We start from the raw sequence: 22,024 nt of genomic DNA, 5'->3' as shown, positions 1-22,024 counted from the left end.
AAGGGCCCATGCTGCAGACAGGGCTGCCAGTGCAAGAAGCCTGTTTCAGTCAGGGGCAAGTTTTCAGGCTTGTGTTAAGCCACAATCTCAGGTCTTTGTGCCCTGCAAAAGCAGAGGCTGACGTTACTTTTGTCTGCCCATTCACAAGTCAGGAACTTAGTCGAGTATCACCTAAAGCACTGGTCTTGCAGCTTTTGTTGTAAAAGTGGCCAAAGTCTTCCAGGCAGTTTGGTACTGCTATGCAGAGACTTAGGGCAGTTAAGCAACCTGACCAACGCATCCAGAAAGATTTCAGATAGCTCCTTGGTAATTGCTCCCAATGAAAAAAGAGGAACTTTGGACTCCTGGGATAATGTAATGTCTTTGGTGAAGCTCAGATGCAGCCGCAAAAATCAATAGGCCCTTATAGGTTGGGACCCTTTCCAATCCCATATATAAAATTGCTCACACAGGTATGAATGTTTCATCTACTTTTAACACTCCTGTGAAAAACAAAGTTCAATAATAAAAAAATAGAGAGATCCAAACTTTGGCAGAGCCTGTCTAGGAATCCCAGGCCAGCCAGGAACGGGGACGTGTGTGCTTCCTGTGCTAGCTGGTACCCTTCCTGCCCAGCATTGCCCCCACAGCCAGCACAAAACGCTAACTTTACAAAGTGCTTGTAACAAGCTATCAGGCACCTGTTCAGACCAGCAGGCTGGTATGTCATGCTGAACGCACGTGGAAACTGCATCGGTCTCTGCTAAACAAAGAAACACAACAGCATTAATTTAATTTCTGCATCTCGTGAAATGTTCCCCGCTCCTCCGAGCCCCGCCCCAGGAACGACATCCATGCTTGTGCCTCTGCTCCTTCCCTTGTCCTGAAAGAGAGCTTTTCTGGATGAAGAAATTGGTACCCTCACAGCGAACTCACATCTTCTGGAGCCTTCCCCTGGGGGCCTGGGCACGAAGGGGAGGCAAGGAAGATACTTACGGCTTGGTAGGCTCCAGGGCCCCAGGTGATGTCTTTGACTCCACAGCACTGTTGAAGGTCTGGATGTTCTCTGAGGAGTAGAGGCCTGCTGGGCTGTTGTACTGAGCAGTGATCACTCTGGGGGCAGAAGCTGTGGCAGCAGTGAAGGGCACCGCGCTCCGGTTGTGTGCACTTCCTATGTGCCTTATTTCCTGCATGCAAAGGAGCAGAGGCAAAAATCAGAGGTGCTCAGGCATGCAGGTGGGGTGTGACGGGGCAGCCCGGAGCGAGTAGCCACTGCAAAGGTGGCCTTTGCGTGTGGTGTCAGCTGAGGAGCACACGACCACGACCACCAAAGCAGGTGAGCGTCCTCCCACACATCACGAGGATCCCTGGCACCATCCTGGATGGCTTCAGGCTGACCTTCAGGACATTTCAGAGTTGACATGCCAGGAACACGAGAGCTCAGAAACACTGCCAGAGCTATTAGCTCAAGGTGCCACTCACCTGGGAGCTCCTGCAAGCCTATGGTAAGCCACAGGACCTACCTTCTCATGCAAGACTACAGATTTTAAGCATTCCTTGCAATTCCTGAAAGCAGGGCTGATTTCTATGGGAAAGTGAAGATGAAGAGCAGAAAGAGGAGCACTCTTCAATGATATCTGAAAGTCTGGCTTTCCTTAGATAACGGCAACCCAAAAAGAAGGCATTTGTCATTACTACAAGAGCTCTGGAGCATGTCTGCTCCTTCAGCTGAGACTGGGGTTCGCAGCTGTCTCTGATGAACAACTTTGGACTTTCTGGACAAGAAATTCCCACAATAAAGGCGGGAAGATGACCATTGTTAATACAAAAGACTGTCCAGAGGCAGTGACAGCTAACTGCCAGAAACTTCTTCAGTGTCACAAGTATGAGATATCACCCAGATGTTCTGGGTTTGCTGCAAACTGGAGGCTTCCAGCGGTATTAGTGGATGCTTAGAAACACTGGTTACAATTTAGTAAGAAAGGGGCCAAATCCAGGTTAAATAAGACATGAGGTAAGACTCTTCTGAATCACAGGCAGCGCTAACAAAAATGGGGAGATTTCTAAGCCCCATCAGTTCAGCAGGCTGGGAATTAGCAGCCTTGGGGTAGAGATAACAACATCCGGGGCTTATTTCTCCCCAGAGAAGATGCTTGACCAAAGCAAGGAGAAAGTACAATAGGGCCTCACTAGAGCAGGCATAAGAAAGGACTAACATTCACAGAGGCGGCTGAAATATTCAGGGCTAAAAGATGGCACCAAAACGTGCATTTTGAAATGTTTCAGCCAGCTGTAGAGATTGGGCATGGCTTCAATGCAGGGCTAATGACCAATGGCACAGGATGAAACAGGGCCCTTCTTAACATGCTGGGCCCATGGTTCCCAGCTCTAATTAACAGAACCAGTTCCCTCTCCCACTCCATACAGGCGCTGACTTCTACAGCAATGAAGTGAGCCTTCACCGCCCTTTGAACATCTCACGGCATGTGTTTGATAGAGCTATAGTTACAGGATAATCACTCACTAGAAGCAAGTATGACTAAACTCCCCTACAGATTTTTCTTTAAATCACTTTTATGTCCCCAGATTTCCTTAGGCAGCTGGCTAGCACTCCCAGACTGACAGATGGGAGTCCTCTCACTTCATGGCACTCAAATGCTATTTATGGCATCAAGCACAGCATAGGTTCTCTCAGAGAAGAACGGCATGGATCCAAATGCACTCATGAGTTACAAGTCATTTGAAATCAGTGGGGTAGCTCAAGATGTTCAGGTGTGGGGTGGCGGGACTGCTCTCCCACGACTTTCTGGCCGATGTGCATGGACGTCAGCCATGAAGCTTTCCCACACACCAAAGGAAGAAAGACCCTGGAGTAATTAGCTAATCTCCCTTTGTTGCAATCTCATTCAAAGCACATAATAGCGCTTATAAAAATAGTCTTTCCCATGGCAGAAACTGTGGATTTTAGCAAAAAAAAAATATTACTTCAGCCTGTATATCACACCGTGGGGAAAAGTATCAGTGATCTTATATTGGCATTAAATACACATGCTAGCCCACCATTTGGAGGCTACAAGTAGGAGAGGGTTTCAGATGTGCACATAAATAGTTGATTTAATGAGAGAGAGAGGCAGAAGTTTTAGGCTAAAGGGGTTATACTCTTAGGTCAAATAGGCTCAAAGTTGAAATCATGTCACAACCTGTATTGTGGAAACGTTTAAGTATTAACCAATAATTAGAGAAAGGGAAGTAATTTAGAGTATTTTTTTTTTTAATTCTGGCTTCCTAAGGAAGTAAGGCATCTCAATTACATACTCCACATGCACATGGGCACGTTCCCACCCTCACCAAGGACCTTTGAATCTGTTAGCCAAGTCCAAGTCACTTTGACAGTGATGGAAGCCTCAAGGATATTTAAGTTTCTACAAGTGTTGAGAAAATAGACAGCCAGATGGAGGAGAGACTGAAATCACATTAATGCCTTGACTCCAAGAAGAACTGCAACACGTGCTCAGGCCCAGAATCCACACAGGAGATTTTGGCCTACTTTTGGCCACCAGGTAGGTTTTCTGGTGTGTAATAACATCCAAGACCATAAATGAAGCTTTCAAAAGTGTCAGGTCATCTGTAGTAGCTCTCATGTGGATAAAGTCCACAGACTATAAGGGAGTTTATAACAGGTTAAATAGAGATATCAGTGGAGAAGGTGGTGTCTGAAGATTAGATTAGCAAAATCCCATCTGGAGAACAGCATAGAAGGTGTATAACCCGACAGGCTACAGACAAGTATTACAAGAGCAGTAACATTATAAAGGGCATTTGGATAATCCAAATTCTCCAGCACTTCCTGTCACGCCATGCTGCTCTTTCTGCTCGAGCTGTGGAAGGAATTTGCAAAGAACAAGTGCTTTCATGAACCCAAGATCAAAAGATAACATGTTCTCACTGTCAAATGTATTTACCTAGGGATTTGCCAGAACTCCCAAACAGGCCCTGTGCTATGCAGCAGTTTTGTTAAAGCCCCAGCTCCTGGAATCATGTGCTTATGTGAGAGTCTCTGACTTAACACTGGAAAAAAAAAATCAGAAATATGACACTCCCCAAAACCTGTCCACCAGCAGCCACATGAGAAATGTTAGTAGAAAAACACCGCTATACTGTGTACATGTGTGGGGGCAGCACCTGGTTTATGCAGTTGATATGCCTGGGGTTTGCAGCATCTCTAAGGATGTGGTGTTCCCAGGACCAACACAAGGAAAAGGGGGCAAGCAGCATTAAACAGCCTTCTGGCTGGGGCACAGACAGCAAGAGCAGCAAGCAGTGGGCTGTTTGCAAAGGAAGAACCAGCGGTCGGTCAGACACAAGGACATGCTCTTACCCAGTCAGAGCATGACTCGCTCTTTCCTTGTCAGTAGTACAGAGGAGTGTGACTAATATTAGATCTTTACAGAGACATCTTCGGCTGGCATCTGCAGGCAGATCTGGAACCACTTGCCTCACCCTTCCTGCAAGCCATGGTGCTGCCTCAGTCCCCCAACGCCAGCCCTGTCTGCAGTGGGCTGCAGTCAGCAGCGAGCAGGGGTACCAGCAGCAGTTATTTTGGTCTGAAGCCAGGGTATGGAAGCTCCCAAGCCTCCAGGTAGGATATTCAAGAGCAATATTTTACCACTATAAACTGATCCCGTGATAGTTAAATCGCTTTGTCTGCACAGATACCAGCTTTGCTTCCCTCCTTCCTTTGCAGACATATGTCTCCAGAGGGGCTGGCAGAGTGGCTAGCCCAAGCTAAAATGGATTAGCAACTGCACAAACTTCTCTGCCAGGGTGCTGCTTCTGAACTCAGAGAGGTCTCATCTTGCTTTACTTTCAAAATGAAGCCATTCCTCCAACAGCCCCCTCCCTACCTGAAACTACCTCTGCTATATGAACAAGCTCCAAGTGGCTTTGGAGCACAATCCCATGTGCTCCCAAGTCCTTCAGACACCAGTACAAATTCCTCCATCCCAGAGGAAAAGCTATTTCCCAATCCCAAGGACAAACAAGGTTTGTAGGACCGCAGCTTCAGGTCAAATACGCAGGTCTCCTGCCAGATGAGTCTTCTGGGTCCTGGCTGTTAGAGGCAGCAGCCCCCTTCGGGAGCAGATGGGGACACTGTCAGGCGCTGCACCGTGGCTCTTCCAGCTGGGTGCCAAGGGGCTTCCCCTGCCACCCCCGCCCTCCCGGCACGGCAGGGAGCCACCAGACGTGGTGCCAGGCTGCGGGGACAGGGAAAATGTCCCTGCGCCGGGGCAGGAAGCAGATCAACATTTCCTACTGCACTGGCTGCAGGCTGCGTCATGGGGAATTATCTGGGAAAACAATGGCCCCTTCCTCCCTCTCGTCCTGCTCACGCCAGGCTATGCTCAGTGATGCTGACACCCAGCCTGTGAAATCCCCACTGCTACATCAGCCGTCACCTCCATGCACGGGGCCAGCCAGCGGCTCTCAGCATGGGCAGCTGCTTCCTCCTCACCACGCACCAGAGATGGACATGGCTACCACCATGGGAGCCGCTCATCTCGGGAATCGGGGCATGGGACTCCGGGGAAATTCCTAGCTGTCAGCGAGGCAGACAGATGGACAGACAGCCCAGGATGAGCCACCTCCACCAGCTCAGCCGGGGCACATCCCATGAAGCAGGGGCATAAAGCCACCTGGACACCTCCATGGCCCCATGTGCCCTCTGGCAGGTTGGGGGCAGTCTGGGGTGAAGGTGGGCTCTTGGGTCCCATCCGCCATGCGGTGACGTGGCCGAGGCCATCCTGGCTGCACTGACCACCAGAAACAGGAAAAACCCAGAGGCTTTTTGTACTCACTAAATAAACTAAACCGCAATATGAGGCGTCGGGCAGCCTCTCCCTTAAGCGGGGTTCTCCTCTCCCCACAGCGTGGCCTGAAGGCAGCTGGCAGGGCTGGGGCCTCAGAAGTGCTGGCTACTGCCCCACTGCCACTGCACCCACAGCAGCCCCGCTCCCCTGCCCCTTCCCAGGCCACCTCCCCACAGCCCCTGGAGGAAAGACAGGTTGAGTACAGAGCCGGGGGATGCTTGAAGCCACCAAAAACTAGCTTCAGGGGTGGAGTCACGATTTAGAGAGTGGCTAGCGCAGTTATTTCCTGAAGCTCCAGCTCTCGGAGTCAGGGGATTCACTCTGACCTCACATTACAAATTAAAAAAAAATTAGCACCCAGGCTCTGCAGTTGCAGGGAGAAGTGAAAGCCCCCACGGCCCCACAGGCCCCTGAAGCATCTGAGTGAGCAAGCAAAACCTGCTGCCCCATTGGGCCCCAGAAACGTGGGATGTTTTCGCGTCCCAAGTCAGAGCCCGAAGGCTTGGGGTGGGTGATCCTGGATTGCACACCTCGAGAGCCATGCCAAGAGGAAACAAGATTAAACATTTCTCAGTATAAACGTTTACTCAGCTCTAAGAAAACTGGCCCCTGACCAAACCTCAGCAAACGAGAGCACTCTGGTCCCGCAGGCGGGGAAGGAGAGCAAAGGCCAGCAGCCAAACCCCCCGGCCTCATCCTTGCCCTTGCGAAGCCACCCTGGGGAGCAAAGGCTGTGCTCGTGCCCAGCCGGCATGCTGGGGGGGGGGAGGCTGCTTGGGCCAAACGTGCAGCAAGAGCTCAGAAGAGGACGTCTTTGTGGCAAACTCTGCCCCACGCTATGTTTCATCAGCTGCAATCACAACTATTAAGAAGTGCCTTTACTTTCACCTCTCCTTCTGTTATTGTTTGGGGTTTTTCAGCTATGGAAAGATCTTTTGCAATGCTTTGAAATCCGATTAGAAATTAGGAAGGGTTTGGGGTTTTGTTATTGCAGGGGGGTAAAACAACAAGGCTGGCTTCCCACATCCTCGACACATTCCACATCCATGCAGTAACGCCTTTTAACCAAAAACAGCAGGTCACGATATGCCAGTACAGTTCCCTCATCTGAAACGCAAGGTTGTTACTTTATATACCTATTGCTTCATGCATTGCCCACACATGCACGGCCTTATCAAAGGCCAAGCCAACCACACACCCCGTTTCTATAGCCCCTGCCTTCTCCGTAACCAAGGAGATAAAATACACAAGACAGAAACAATGACATCACACTGCAAGGACAAGGATGACAGGATGAGGACAGGACAGGCACTCTCAAGAAGCCTTGGAAAGACAGAAGTGACTGTCTGTCTCTCTCATCCCACAAACACCCTCCAGGGCTGCATGTCTGGAGGTTATTTCTCATTTAAGAGAACCCAAAACATCCTCACATTTGAAAGCCCGTATCTTCTGTGGTTAAGAAGAGCTGATCTATCTGTCTCAAACCAAGAGTTTTCATTGACATTCTTGAGGGGTGACATTAATACTTGTGCCTGACCGCAAATGGGGTATGTGGCCTTCAGGGAGCTGGACAAGCTTTTTTGGAGACAGTCCTGGTGTTGACCGCCCTCAAAGCTGGTCTCTCAGCTCGTTCCCTACATGAGCTCAGTCACCTCAAACAGAGACCTAGGCCCCACTGACCCCAGTGTCCTACAAACGGAGGGGAAAAAAAAAAGACAAACCTTCTCTCACAGAGCCCAGGTCTGACAAGACATGGCACAGTCTGAGGGATAAAGAGTTTTATTGTTCATTTTACCAAGTGGCAATACAGCCACACACACCAGCACATGGGTCCAGAGCTTAATGCCTGGCCCAGGGTCACCAGAGAGCATGGCAAAGTCTGAAAGTTATGCAGGTCTCTGGTGAGTGTCATCAGCATTAAAATTACCGTAGTCGCCAAGTAACTCGTTCTCTCTTATTAAGCAGAAGGGAGAGGCAGACATGTTATTTTAATCTTTCCCACTGCGGTGAGGAAAAGCTCTTGATGGGAAAATGACACTGAGCAATTGCCCTTAGGATGCGGGTGAGAAGTGCAAGTGAAATAATTGAGTAAATACACTAAGACGACTGTCATTTCCTTCCCCTGATGTTGCCATGGTCACACCCAAAACAAAGCTAGCTCAGCCACTGAGACATCACCACTGACAAGCTGCTGCACCTTTTGATGAAATGTGATTTTATCATCACTCTTGCCTCAGTTTAAATTAATTTAGAAGGATAAAGATAATGGTAATGAAATAATAAGGTTGTGGCTCTTTCATGGGCAAAAGTCAGCTTAGACAGTGACGTCGGTCTTGAGATTCAAGACTTCAGGGAATGCATGGGAGGTTGTGGAATGCCTTTTTATTTTCCAAATATCTTGAACTTGCATTCCAAGTAAGGGAAAATACTTCCACAGGACGATGCAGCATTTCACCGAGTATCAGCCTCCAAAAGGATTACAGAAGGAAACAAAAAGTCTATTTCAAATGGGGTAAAAAATGTGTAAGCAGTGATCTTAAAATATGCAGCCAGTCATAGAGTTCTTGAGACAAACTGAAAATTAATTTCTCTTGCAAGATCTTTTGCAAAGATCTAGTTATTTAACCGCACCAATAAAATAGGAAGAGGAAAAGAAGGTGGACAAGTGTTGTGAGAAATTTCAGTTAAGATACTGAAGGTAGCAGAGGCAACATCAAACTGCCTAATTTTAAGAAAGGTAGAAACTGATTTGAATAATTGCAGTCCAATTTCTACAGCAAAGGTTTTAAAGCTTTTTTTTTCTTGAGCCTGACGTAAGTCTATTCACATGTACAATTATATTTCTGCATTCAAAAAGCTGTGCACAAAACTAGTGAGAAACATCTTCAGAAGACCCTGGATAAGGACTTAAATGAACCACTTGGACTCAGTATGTCCTGTTTTCTTTGGTAAGTGAATTAATAAGTGTTCTGCACGAGACTGCTGCCAAGGAAAGCAAATATATTGTTTTCACTGGCGAGCAAGTTAAAAAAACCTGAACAGCTCAGCGCTGCCTTCGAAGATTGGGCTCTACTCACGACTTCTACCAATCCTGTTGGAAAAATGAGATCAGCATCTTTGTGGTAAAATTCATAGTGGTTTGCAATACTAATATATGTATGCACAGCATCTTCTGCACTCTGCTGATGATGATTTGCAGCAGGCCTGGCCAAAACCTCTGGTGATGCTGCAAAGACACAGCCCCAGAGTGACTCGGCCAATGCTTGCCACAGCTCTGGTAGGAGTCGGCATGCTCTGCTGACATCACACTCCAAGCACACCGACCTCACCACAAGCCTCACTTGCTGCAGTCAGCTACTGAAAAAGGAAACAGGTGTGTATTAAAAAAAAAAAAAAAAACAAACCCTAAACAAAAACCCCTTAAAACTTGATGGTGTTCATGATACTTTTCCTTGGCACAGTGGACTAGGATGTTGAGGCACTGTTAAGCAGGAAGGGTAAATGGGACCTTGTGGTTTGGAAACACGAGACATACCTCTTCCCTCACACTGCTAAATTTCCTCTGCCTGAATATGCAGCAGGCAAAGCCCTTTAAAAGAAAGCCCCATGCTCTGAAAAACAGCAAGCACCACTCACGTAGGCCACTCCAAATGACTTAACTGGCTTCATTTTAAGGAAGGGAAGAAGGAAGGCAAGACTTCTGCAAGAGCTCGAATGTTCCTTCTACACCAGGAAATAAAATTCTTCTAGTATCAGCCATCACAAGGGTCAAAGCCTAATCTTCAGGCAACAGTTGGTTCCCAGTCCAAGATTAAGACAAGGGTCACTGCTCAGAGATAAGGTTTGTAACAGGAATCTTTCTGCAGTCAGTTTCTCACCAAATTCTCCTGCTGAGGTCAGTTACAGATTGGTATCAATAAATTCAGTTGTGCCACACTTATGAACTGACAGCATCGGGGTATCAATATAATGGCCGAAGTCAGAACCAGGATTAGGACTAAGGTTAGGGTTTAGGAAGGGATGTGCTCCACCACCAGGATTATTGCCAAGTCCTGCACAGTCTGACCTTCGTGATGCCCTTTACTTGCATTTTAGAAAGCAGGGCATGACTTGTAAGTTAAAGGCTAGAATTAAGGTTAGTCCCTCTCACCCATGTTTCTTCCCGAGTTGCAGTAGGCTCCCTGAAACAGTCCAGGGCTGACTCACATACAAACACTCCACCCAGAGGGCAGCTGACTAAAGGAGAGCCATTGATTAGGGTTAAAACTGCCATAGCAAATGAGTTTAAGTAAGAGGTGGCATCAGTTAATTAAAAGAGCCTGTGTTTAGTACTTGACCAGCAGTGGATGTCTATCCAGTGACCCAGGCTGGACTGGAGGAGAAAGTGTGGTGGTGGTGCAGCTAGTGACAGGGGGCTGCAGCAGCAGGTTTCTTGCTGCAGTTTAAGCTTAGTGAGCTATGTTAAACTCCTGCCTGGCAGGTGTAGTGCCCTATGTTTAATTCTGGGGCATTTAGTTAAATTCTGGTTAATGGCTGGGTTAGGGACTTGGTCTCCAGGATTGGGTCTCCTGCTGAATTAAACAATAGCCCTCTGCAGCCTTGCAGCAAAGCCTCAGTGCAGACTCTGCCCCACTCCTAGCCCCTAAGTCTCAAGGTTCGCAGCAGAAAATCTCCAGAGCTTGGGCAGCAGAAGACACAGACCGGATCTCAGCTCAGTGTCACAGGCAGGTGTCACTGCACAGCCCCAGCCCAACCTAAGTCCACAAGGCTCAGCCTCACACTGTGCCTTGGCTGAGTTATGAATACCTGAAAAATGCCACACCACGCTCTTGAGCCAAGAAACACACGGCAGCTTGGCATTAGAGGGAGCACGGACAGATCCCAGGCCAAGGTCTGGGCACAGTGTTGCTGCACATGTGCTACTTAGGTTCAGGTCCTTTCCAACCCAAACAGACATATTAGTACTTAATTAATTGCAGAGGCAAGCTAGTTTTATCTCTACTTATTTTGCTAGAAAGACTCACACGGGATGCGTGCTAGGGCCAGAATCCACATCACGGCCCTGGTGAAAATCCAGAGAAATGCTGTTGATTTTAGTGCAGTTATTGTAGATCTATGCAGTGAAATCCTCTAAACCTAGCCCAGGCAATGCCCTTGCACAGGTCACTGTTAAACTACCTTTACTTGACAGAGGCAGCAGACTGGTGAAGCAAGGCTACCAAAAGGTTACAAAACCGACTTCCTAGACAGATCGCAAGATCTGCTCCACAGATAAAAATATAAAAGGCCGGCGTTTCTCTTCCACTTTATTCACTGCTAGACTGCTAGTAAGAACCCAGTAGTAAGAGGAAAAAACAAAACAACAAAAAAACCCCAACAGAAAACACTAAGAGTGAATAATTTTCCTCCTCTCTCAAGACCTTTCTTATCTATGAAAATCAACAGGCCTAGCAACAGTAGCAATGATTTATTGAGCCACACCTCTACAGTGCCTTCTGTGCCCTATGGTAGGTGTGAGAACACAGATGGCAGGAGACAATGCCTCTGATCCAAGCAGCTTACCCTTGGCAAGGTATCCAACTAGCTCTCCACAGCAGCAGGCTTCTGACCACAATGGAGGGAGTCCATCTCTGAAGGTTTCCAAGGGTCATGTAATTTCTAGGAGCTATGGGGCACAGCACTATCCCCAATGTGACCAACGGAGTGACACACACTCAGCTCCTTGGAGGATCAGGCCAGAAACTGCTCCGAAGTCAGACAGGAGTAAACAGGTACAAGAGCATGCAGATACTCCATTACTTACCTGCGGCTGAGAGGCCAGATTCATCTTATAAGGATGCGTCTTTCCCTCCTCATTTACAAGTGGTGACCAGACTTTTGACTCCGTTCTGCAACACACAAATTTTTAATAGTTAATCTGTTTTCATCATTGATCATCATTACTGTTATTAAAAGACTTGAAGTTCATCAATTTCCCAAACATTTCCCCAGTCTTTTGTATACAGCACTATCCACATCAGGAGGAATCTGGACAGCCTCATTTTAGGCACATAACTTGGATGAATTAGCTATGTTGTATGAGGTCCTTAGAGAAAGACAGGATCTCAGCATTGACTATCCTGGCTTATCCTTTGGGACTCCACTGGCAACACATCCAGCTCAGGCTCCAACCCAGGCAGTAGAGTTGGGAGTCACCCAACAGCAGAAGCTGGAGATATCCCTTAGATGCAGATCCTTTAATTAAGTGGGACAATTCATATTACAGTGTGTTTCAGCTTTTATAGGTAGCCGCAAAGAGGAATTATTCTTGCCTGTATTGACTATACAGAGAACATTTCGTTCTTGAAGTTGGGCTGCCTCGGATAAGCTAAAAATATTTTTTGATTTGGGCCTCAGGAATTTTCTTCTTATTTATACAGTGGTACCCATGCTGCACAAACAGAGGCTTTTGGGAATTATAAAAAAGAAAATGGGTCCAAGTCCGCAATGGGACTAAGCAGTGAGGTGACATAATGTGTCAGAGAGAGTCTACATAACCTTTACTGGTCTGTGGTCTGACCCTATTACTCACAGCAGCCTGAAACACAAGTCAAGAGCTGTGACCAAAACCAACTGCTTTTACCATCATCATTCTGGAGTTTTGCTATGTCCCAAAGAACAACAGACAAACAAGTGGTGAGGAAGAAGCAGAGTGCTTAGATTTGCTTGAGATACTTTGTGGGAAACATATGCTACCTACTTTTCTCAGAAGTACAGACAGCAGTTAGCATCTCAGATGGACTAAACAGTGCCATTTTCCCCCAACTTTTTAATAGTAGGGAACGAGTAGCTGCAGTATTGCTGAATGAAAACCACTGTTCAATGCTAAACATTGCATCATGTGGCAACCAGATGGCTGATAAACTCTTAGGATGAGTTTTGAAAACCATGTCCTGTTTTGACAGGAGCCCTTTATAGAATCTGCAAGTGCAGATAGATGTACTTCCCAGATATTTGTGGGTCCAGGGCCAGTTACGATTTAAGTACTTAGTTAGTAAACCAGGAATGCTTCTACTGAGAATTCACTAGATAACTGGAAAGAGACTTTAAACAGAAAAGGCTTATAAAACTGACAAGGATGGAGAAACAGGGTATAGAGCTACCCACGATAAATTCAATCTGGTCTACACTATTCCTCTAAAAGCCCTCCAATGTCAGGACATTTTTTTAAACAGCCCAAACTTAACTGTGATGTACATGCATACCCCAGACACTTGCTGCATAAATAGTATTTTAATACTGACATCCAAAAGGTAGCTCAGTGGGAGGAGACAGGAGGCAGCATTCTCACTCAGGGAAGAGGAGAAGTTTTATTGACCTGCTATTGCATCTACTGCACTCTAGACTTTACACGGAAGAAGCCTGAATGAAATCTGCTGTGCTGTACCTCCTTTCACAGGCAAGTACAAAGACACAGGTCACACCAGATATCATCCTTTACAAGCATTCAGGCACAGCAAACCTTTGACTCCAGACTATCGCACCCTGCAGGCTCAACTGCAGTGCTGATACCCAACAACCTACATCCCCCAAATCCTGGCATCTGGCACGCTGGGGCACACACAGACTAACAAATATGAATGTAACAGCTGCATGGGATCAGATCCATGCCAATCTGATCATTATCTTGTCTCAACAGCTGCCATTACTGGATGCAAACATACCCCAGGTGAGTATAAAACAGCCATTCCCTCCTTGCTTCTGGCAACAAGTGCTTTAAGGTGCCTGAGGAACCAGAGATTTTAACCAGATTATGGCTATCAAGCCTGACAAAGTCACAGCCATCTATAGGATGGCTGTATTTTGCACTTGAAGACTGTGTTTGCAGAGGGGAGCAGCCCACTGACCAATGCAAAGCATTATTCCTTGAAACTGTTTGGAGATCACGTGCAACCAAGTTTCACCTCCTCTGGAACAACAGGGGCCACAGCAAAGTATATGGGAATCAAATACCCTGCAAGTCAGGCTGTAAGCAAGTGGACATTGGCTGGAGATGAAAGAGCAGATCAGAGAGCATTAAACACTTCAGCTGATTTCTAGCATGAGGCATCCCTGTGCCAGTTCTCACTCACAGTGATCTAAGTACTTTTGAGGTAGCATTTTATTTTGTAGCAGCTTAATATTATCAGATTCCAGAAGCACCAAAAGGCCTTATTCAGGCTGAAAATTTAAGCTTGGAGCAGACCAATATACAAATACAGAACAGAAACCTCCCCTCAGGAACCAGGACACTTGCTTTCCTCCCACTGCCCTTCACTCAATGCATTTGAGGTGACACAGCACCTTTGTCTCCAGCATAGGGGAGGCAGCTATGGCCAACTACTGCAGCCAGTGGGTTTTCTCCTCCCTTATTTATTAGCAAGGCAAAAAGCACAAGTTTGTTTCCCAGCCTGCTGCCATTCTGATCTGTCACTGGATATAAATGGAAGCAGCAAGGTCACTCCAGGCTTCACTTTCAATCCAGTTTAAAAGTTATCCAAACAGAAAGGTTAAATAGCCCGCATGGTTGTTCCTCTAAGGCTGGGAGGATAAAGCTTGCCTTTGTCTTCACAACAGCTGCAGCAGAGCCCTTCAGCCACTCTCAACAGCCCATTTATGGCCCCAGCAAAGCTGCAAAGAGGAGACAGCTTTCCTCTCACTGGCTTTGCCTAGTGGGGCTTTCAAGGTGAGTGCCCCATCCCACCACACCAGAGCCCACAGTCTGCAGGTCATCAGTGGGACTGCTATGGTCCCAGCTTTCAGCAAGGGTTTCCTGGCTCTGCTCCTGGTGTCACTGCCTGCACTTTTACTCAAGTGTGGCAGGAGAAAGAAAAACAGCACCTAAAAGTTCACCTTATGTCCCACTGCTGGCCCAGGACTTATTTTCTGAAAGGCTGGGAAGTGTGGACACAAGGCACAGATGATAGGGTGGATTGGTTAGACTCATCATGTTTGTATCTTATCTATATGTGTTCACATCTTATTTCTACGAAGAAGGGAACAGGCGTCAGAGCAGACAGTTCAAACCCAGCCTCAGTGCAGTGCCCTGAGTTCACAGCAGGCTATTACTAGTAGGACTGTAGTGGCTTTCTGGAAGATTTTCTTCAGATCTGGAGAGGAGGACCCCTCAGCCACAAAACTGCCTCCACACTCCCCCTGATGAGGCAGTACCCCTGCCACAGAGCGTGGCCACTCTAGCAGGGCTGCCTCCCCACCAGTGGTGGGGCTGGATGTCCAACAACCTGCTGAGGAATCACACCCTGTCTTCAGGGAAAGCCAGCAGGCTTCAGCATGCCCATAGGATCTCACAGACTCCTGCTTAAATTGATGAATAGTTATTTTAGAACATGGTTTCTAATGCATATTCTTTCAAAAGAGATTCCAGATGAGCGCAACGCTCAAATAGTGCAGAAAGAGAAGACAAACCCATGATACTCAAACAAGCCTGGGAACAAGTGCCAGTCAAATTAATTGCATGCACGTGGATAGACAAGCTTCGTCATGTTTGCAGTTTACATTTCCACACTGTTTCCTTACTACAGGAGAGAACACAATGAAGACAGGGCCAGGGAATGAGCCATGCATATGCCGTTTCATCCAGGCAGAAACCAAGAAACTTCTCTGATACTAGTTTGGATGGGGAGGAACTGGTAAGAAGGGGAGGAAGGAAACCGCATGCGAGTCAAGGCAAGAATCTGGAGAGTTATTTACAAAATACAACATTTTTCAAGAAGCTTGGCTTGAACATGGTATAATATAAACATTGCAAGAGCCTAGATTTTGCTATCAATGCTTTGCGTGCAGAGCTGGGCCATAGCTTCAAGGGAAAATTCAGAGCTGGAAAACGAGGCTCTAATTCTGTGCGCCAGGAACTGCGTAAATAACTTGTGTAAAGGTGTGAGGCACATTTACACTCCCTTTTCAATCACCAGGATGGAAACAACTAAGATAACCAAAGTAGCAACTAAACCCATAAAGATAGAGAAGGTCCTTGTGCAACACAGTTTGCTAGCTGAAAAATGAGGAAAGATCTAAAGAATTCCTCTTTCAACCCTCCCCAAGAGTTTTAGACAGGCATTTTAATAATGTTTAGAGACTAACTACAAGAGCTTTCAGGCTACCAGGAAGGTGTCTTTTAATCAGCCTTTTAGCTACAACAGCTGCAAAGTACATGCCTTTGGATTTAAACACAAGCAGTCACTTTTAGCAACCATCCGTTAGTGGACATATTCACTTTGGCAAGCAAAACTGTACTTCGGCTGCATGCAGCCTACTGCCAATTCAAACAGCAACGCTAGGCACAACTTGCTAGAGACAAAAGGCCCCAGATGAATTTCTTCACGCATGGCCCTCTGCTCCTGGCATTTCAGGTGTCTCTTCATGCAACCATAGAATACAAAAGGGCAACTCCAGCTGTGCAGAAGAAGCAACAAAAGTTTATCACAAGCGGTTTCATTACAGTTATGAAGGATAAAACATGCCTGACTGCTCAGACTTACACTGTTCTTCCACCAGCCAGCTACAGAGTTAACTACTTTTGCCTCACCAAAGAAGCTGTAGAAATACAACAAATGCCAAGCTTGACTTGCCAAAATGACTTTGAACATGCCAATCATTAGTAAAAACTGTGGGCAATCACCCAGGAGTGCTGGGAGCACCACACCAGCCATGGAGAGGTTGTGAGCTGCCACGGAGGGTCAGGCAATCTGCATGCCCTTATATAGCTGCATGAAGAGCATCAGGCTTTTCCCAGAGCCAAAAGAATTATTAGTAAGATGACAGAGCTGGAAAACTCTTCTTGGCAGGGAAGCAAGAAGCAAACCTAAATGAGTCAACGGATTCCACTGACTTCCTAGAACACAAATTCGAGCCTATTGTGGCTTTGTGCAACTAGTCCTCACAGCTGAGACCTGGGAACACATGGAGCAAGCAAGAGTGCAACTGAACCTACCGAATAAAATGCAGATAACATCACACACATTCTCTCTTTTTCATAAGCATCTACACATGATCCTTTCTGACAACGCAATGAATGCGCTGGTAGCAGATCTGACTTCCCTGATCCTAGCACTTTTCAAAGAACAAATACATAGCTTCATTCCTTGGCATCACTTTCAGCAAACAGACTGTTTTGCAAACAAAAAAGGTGCATTAATATATTATATGCTGGCAGCAGAGCTGCAGAAAAGCAGCTTGAAATTTGAAGGACAGTAGGAGCAGAACAAGAGACTACATGTTTGCAAACCCTTTTCACAAATATTCTTCTCTCATTACCACCCCCAACCTGCCTCTGGACATAGAGGGAAGGGCAGACTCACTGTGGGAACACTTCTTTTTTGTTGAAAAAAAAGCATATAAATACACACTTTATCTTTCAGTTGCTCAGAGCTGCATACGAACACAGTTCCACCACCCATTTGGTGACTAAAGCCACAGGCAAAGAGCCATTTGTTTTAGAAATAAATTTTCACCTGTGCTGCAATGAACATTTGTCTGCTTTTGTAGATCTGCAGCTACAGCTACACGGAGCTGTGTGTCAAAGTCATCATGAGAATTAGTTCCTCCTGAGCCTTCCCTTCTTTGAGTGCTCTTTGTCAGGGCAACCATCTTTCCCAAAATACACTGAGTTTCCAAAGGAAGTTGATAGCTTTCTCCAGTCTGTTGGACATGTCTTGCTGCTTACCCCCGTTAAAGGAAAATCAGAGGTGTGCTTGGACGGGGTGCAGCCTGAGGGGAGGCTTTGCTAGACACCAAAATGTCAGTGCAACAATGTATGCACCCTAATAGAAAAAAAAAAAAACAAAAGAAAAAAAAAAAAGGAGCAGCTCTTCTCAAAGACTCAAGATCCAAAACTTCATTTTTTCCTACAAATGGGAGAGGCTCAAAAATCTGTCCATGAAATTTTTCCATTTAGCAACTGGGTGGTTTTGAGTTGACTGAAGCACACTGATGTAGCTCAGTCTTTCTGCATGCACCATACAAAACCACAGTGCTGAGCTTGATTTTACACCGCTGAAGACAATAATGGAACCTTTACTTGGTTTCTTGGGAACTACATTTCTAAAACCCCTCTCTAGCCTGAAACAAAAAGCAAAATGAATGAACAACACAGGCTCGGAAAAGAGCAGGGAGCTGCTAGACACACTAAGTTCAGCAGGAATTTGGTGTATGCGCCAACATTGTTGAACACTCACATTCAAGGCAGAAAATAGACCTTTCCAACTCTGTTCACACAGCAAACAGCAAAGCACCTGGCAGGGCTGCTTAGAAAAGCATATTCAGAGAAAGCAGTGTGTGGCTGGGTTTTAAATCCTAGGAAATTAACAGATTTGCACCTTTTGGTGAAAAAGCAGACCAGGCATGTTTTCTTCAGCTAGTAATTTGATCCATTTTTAATGGTGACATGTGTTAGACTAGATTTCCTGCTTACAATCTGATCTGAAGTATTTTTGGACTGTTACCATCATTAAGGAAAATACTGAAACAGGAAACATTGGAATGCTGTTGATATTCACAATCAAGTACACAGTGCAAACAGCATTTCCTTTACCAGAAGGGTTTAAGTGCTTTCAATTCTCTACATTTACATTTCTCTTAAATAACCATTAGTACAGCCAAACATGAAGACATCTTAACCGTTTGGCTACCATTAAAATAGAAGAGGGTTGCATATTTGCAGAACATACACATACAAATTTTGTTTCGGTCCACAGAAGAGCACAAGATGACAACAAGCATAGCACAACACTCTCCCAGCCTCCAGCTACTTGCAGCTTAAGGGCTTTCTGCAGCAGAGATACTGCCAGGGTATATAATATCCTTTATAGTTTTGCCTTCCATTAATTCACCCAGTCTCCTTTTGAACTCACGTGCACTTTCAGAATTCACAGCACAGTCACAAATGAAGTCTCCACTAGCACGACAGTGTTGACCCGCTGGTGGAACCGAAACACCTGATGTGAGCTCAGACCCATGTCCAAAATCCCTGCTGGCACGACCTTGCTGCCACCCTGAATGCAGGTCAGAAAGCATTTTGCACAGGTAATCATTTAAATGAGCAATCGTTTAAAATTCATCAGATATGAAATTAAAAATCACTAAGGATTTATGCTTTCGCACGACACCTCTACAATAGTGAGCAGAAAAGGACTGGAAGACTTCTCACTCTGGAAAACCTGGCACAGCTGGGCACATTCTCAGCACCAGCTGTGTGTGATGCTCCAGCCCATGGAGCTGCTGCCCTGTCCGACCAGTGGTCTTTGCCATCATGGCTACTTGGTACAACTGATTCAGCTAATGAGCTACAACTGCAGAGCATGGAGACCAGACCCAAGAGTTGGTGGTGTTGAAGTGCAAATGATATGCTTTCCTTGTCATACTCAGCCAACTACTTACAGAGCTACTTCAACAGAGAAAAAACTTCCAGCTCTGACCTGATTGTATTGTCAGCCTTCCTCACTATATGGTCAAGTCTTACTGTCAGAGTTTGGCCAAGGTTCAGGAAGCCCAAGCCATACCAGTTGGCCAGGTGGCACTCATTTTCCCAAGTGCCTTCCACCCTCTCCACCTCTGTAGTGATGGTCTTCCCCTCTTTATAGAGGAGGGCTGACCACTGACCCATAGTCTGCTTTCCTCACCCATTTCCTCTACCCTAAGTTGAACAGGAAGATGAAGTATGGGCTCCAACTGCTTTAAAATGCCTTCTCTGTCACCCCTCTAGTCCTCCTCTCAAGATCTTCCATTTTAAGGTCTTGGCCTTAGACTGCAAAGTAAAGAAGAGCTCTAACCTCAGCAACCAAGACTACATCGCATTTCTGACCACTGAGTCCAGCTGCATTTGGGACAACACAGTTACAGGGGCCCAGAAGGAGACAGCTGGGTGATAGGGGTAAAATAGTCTCAATAGAGTACAACCAGGAACGACCACATGATGCACACTACTTGTCTTTTGGCATTAAAGAGCTTTCTTCTCTGAGAAAGCCTCCTGCAATATCGTATTCCCCAATACAAACACATCTCTAGTGGCTATCAAGTCTCCAAACAAGTAAGCAATTCCTCCCTAAGCAGAACTTTACTCCCAAAGAAGAAGGAGGACCAAAGACGTGAAGTTCCCTAGAATCATCTAAAATGGATTTTACATAGAGTATTGGGTAGTAATATCAAATCCTAAAGTGGATAAGTAGTGAGATCACTGCTTTCATGTCCTTGTGGTCTTGACACTCTCCTTGGCCATTTTGTCAGCAGTACTCCTCAATCACTACAGCAGCAGAAGCGTCCAGCACACATTCATGCTACCTCACTGAAAGGGGGTCTTGAAAAAGAGTTGGGCTGTGCTAACTCAAAGCCCCTGCATGGTTTTACACAGCTGCACATCCAGCTAGAAATCTCTCCCTGGGCAGCTTCCACACCCAAGGCCGATGAAACATGCATGGGGTAGCTATAAAGTTAACAACTTTGTAATTAACATTAGGAAACACATTTTACAGACTCAATGATCTGTAAGAGTGAGCTTGCCTGCAGGCTGAAAGAGCCCTTGCCTCCCCTCCTCTCTCCCAGCCAGAACCACATGGCACTGGTTTGCTAAGTCAAGCAACCGCGTATTTCAGAGAGGAAAAGGAGCACTCCTTTGCAGGAAGATTACAGGCTGCCAAGTTAGAGGCCAGTATGAGAAACTCTGAGGCTAACAGGCTGCTGCAATGCTCACCACCCATTCACACTGCCTGCACTGTGCTCCGTTCTTCCCTCTGTGAACTCCCTCAATGAATTGTCAGGCTTTTTTTGGCCAAGACCCATCGCTTCTTCCTGAACTGGGAAATGCCTGCTGAACTCCTGGCATTGTCCAAGCTATGGTAAAAGATTTCTGTTTATCACAGAAAAGCCCTGAACAACTGAACTACTGTGTCATTTAAGGCATGCTTTTGCACTCCTTCTAAAAGCACTTCCCCTGCATCTGCCATGAAGCTGATGGACAATTGCTTTGTGGGAAGACAGCCACAGGAAAAGCTCACTCCAGAGACTAGAAATGCCACACTGCATCTGCCATCTGACTTCGAGAAGTGCTGGTACCCATGGCTGCAATTCAAACCAAGAGGAAGGATAAATCCCCAGCACCCTTGAAAAAAAAACAGGCTTCAGTTCTTTTAAGAAGCAATGGGTCAATGCAAAGCAGACCTCTGCCTTCCCAGTCTCCATTTCTTCTCCGTACAAAGATGGCCCAAGAACAAAGCACGGCTGGGGAAGGGAATGAAGCTGTCCATTGCTCTGCAGCTCAAGACAGTAGGAAGGCTGAAGCTAGCCTGTGCTCTACACTGGTGACAAAGACCGTGGCTCAGCTGTCACCTTCCTTTAGTTTTTCAGGATTTGGAGAGACTGATGCCTGACAGGTACCTTGATGCACCCTGGGTCATTACTGTTTAGCACTGTCGGTGGTGTTTGACCAAGAGGCTCCAAAATGTGCAACCTTTCCGAGTCTGTGCATGGCAAAAACTAGGCAATTAACAGCTTGGACAACACACAACCATATATTTTAACTGCTAAATTAGTGCAACAGGAAGAAAGGTCTTCTCTGGTTGTACCTCCTCTGCCATGAGTGAAGTTTTCATGAGACCTGTCTTTGATTTCTTGCTGTCAGGAGCCACAGAATAGGCTGACAGACTCTGCCACAAATTATCAGCCAATTTCTCACTGGGAAAATTGTTTTCATAAGGTCAAAGTGCAGCAAATGCAAGCAGCATTAGGATTAAAGGCTGAAATGCAGTTCCCTCTTGCTATCCAGCGCCTGGCCAAAGCACTAAGAGGTCAAATTAAACAAACCAGCCAGAGAGGTCTGCTGTCAAACCAAAACATAGCTACTGCCCACCCCACATCCCTCCCTCTCCCCATCCCCAGTCTCACTCAGCAACGTACCTGCTGACCGTCAGAGTTAATTCATCTGTGCAACCCTTGATTTTGTTCTGCGCCTCAAGGTGCGTCATGTTATCTGTGTTTACTCCATCAATAGCTATGATCTGGTCTCCTATACACAAGTTGGCTATTGCAGCTTTGCTACCTGGAGTCACCTAAGGGAAAACAAAAAGAGTGAATGGACTTTCTAGGGAGGAGGTTTCCACAGCAACGTTTGAAAAACAGTTAGAGCACTCAGGGCTTCTCTCACTGGTACC

At 46.3% G+C, this 22,024-nt stretch overlaps 1 protein-coding gene across 1 annotated transcript in view; it reads right to left on the bottom strand.

The window, feature by feature from the left end:
- The window catches only part of PDLIM1 (PDZ and LIM domain 1), a 44,809-nt gene that overhangs the window by 11,088 nt on the left and 11,697 nt on the right, over nt 1-22,024 (bottom strand). The window contains exons 2-4 of the mRNA XM_052799254.1: nt 21,771-21,922; nt 11,650-11,734; nt 976-1,166 (exon numbers count right to left, since the gene is read on the bottom strand). Of these exons, the coding sequence (XP_052655214.1) occupies nt 976-1,166; nt 11,650-11,734; nt 21,771-21,922 (428 nt within the window). The remainder of the gene's footprint in view (nt 1-975; nt 1,167-11,649; nt 11,735-21,770; nt 21,923-22,024) is intronic.

Source organism: Harpia harpyja, chromosome 10 (assembly GCF_026419915.1).
Source record: "Harpia harpyja isolate bHarHar1 chromosome 10, bHarHar1 primary haplotype, whole genome shotgun sequence".
NCBI lineage: Eukaryota > Metazoa > Chordata > Aves > Accipitriformes > Accipitridae > Harpia > Harpia harpyja.
Note: the sequence above shows the minus strand (reverse complement) of the source record. Positions and strands in the feature narration are given on the sequence as shown.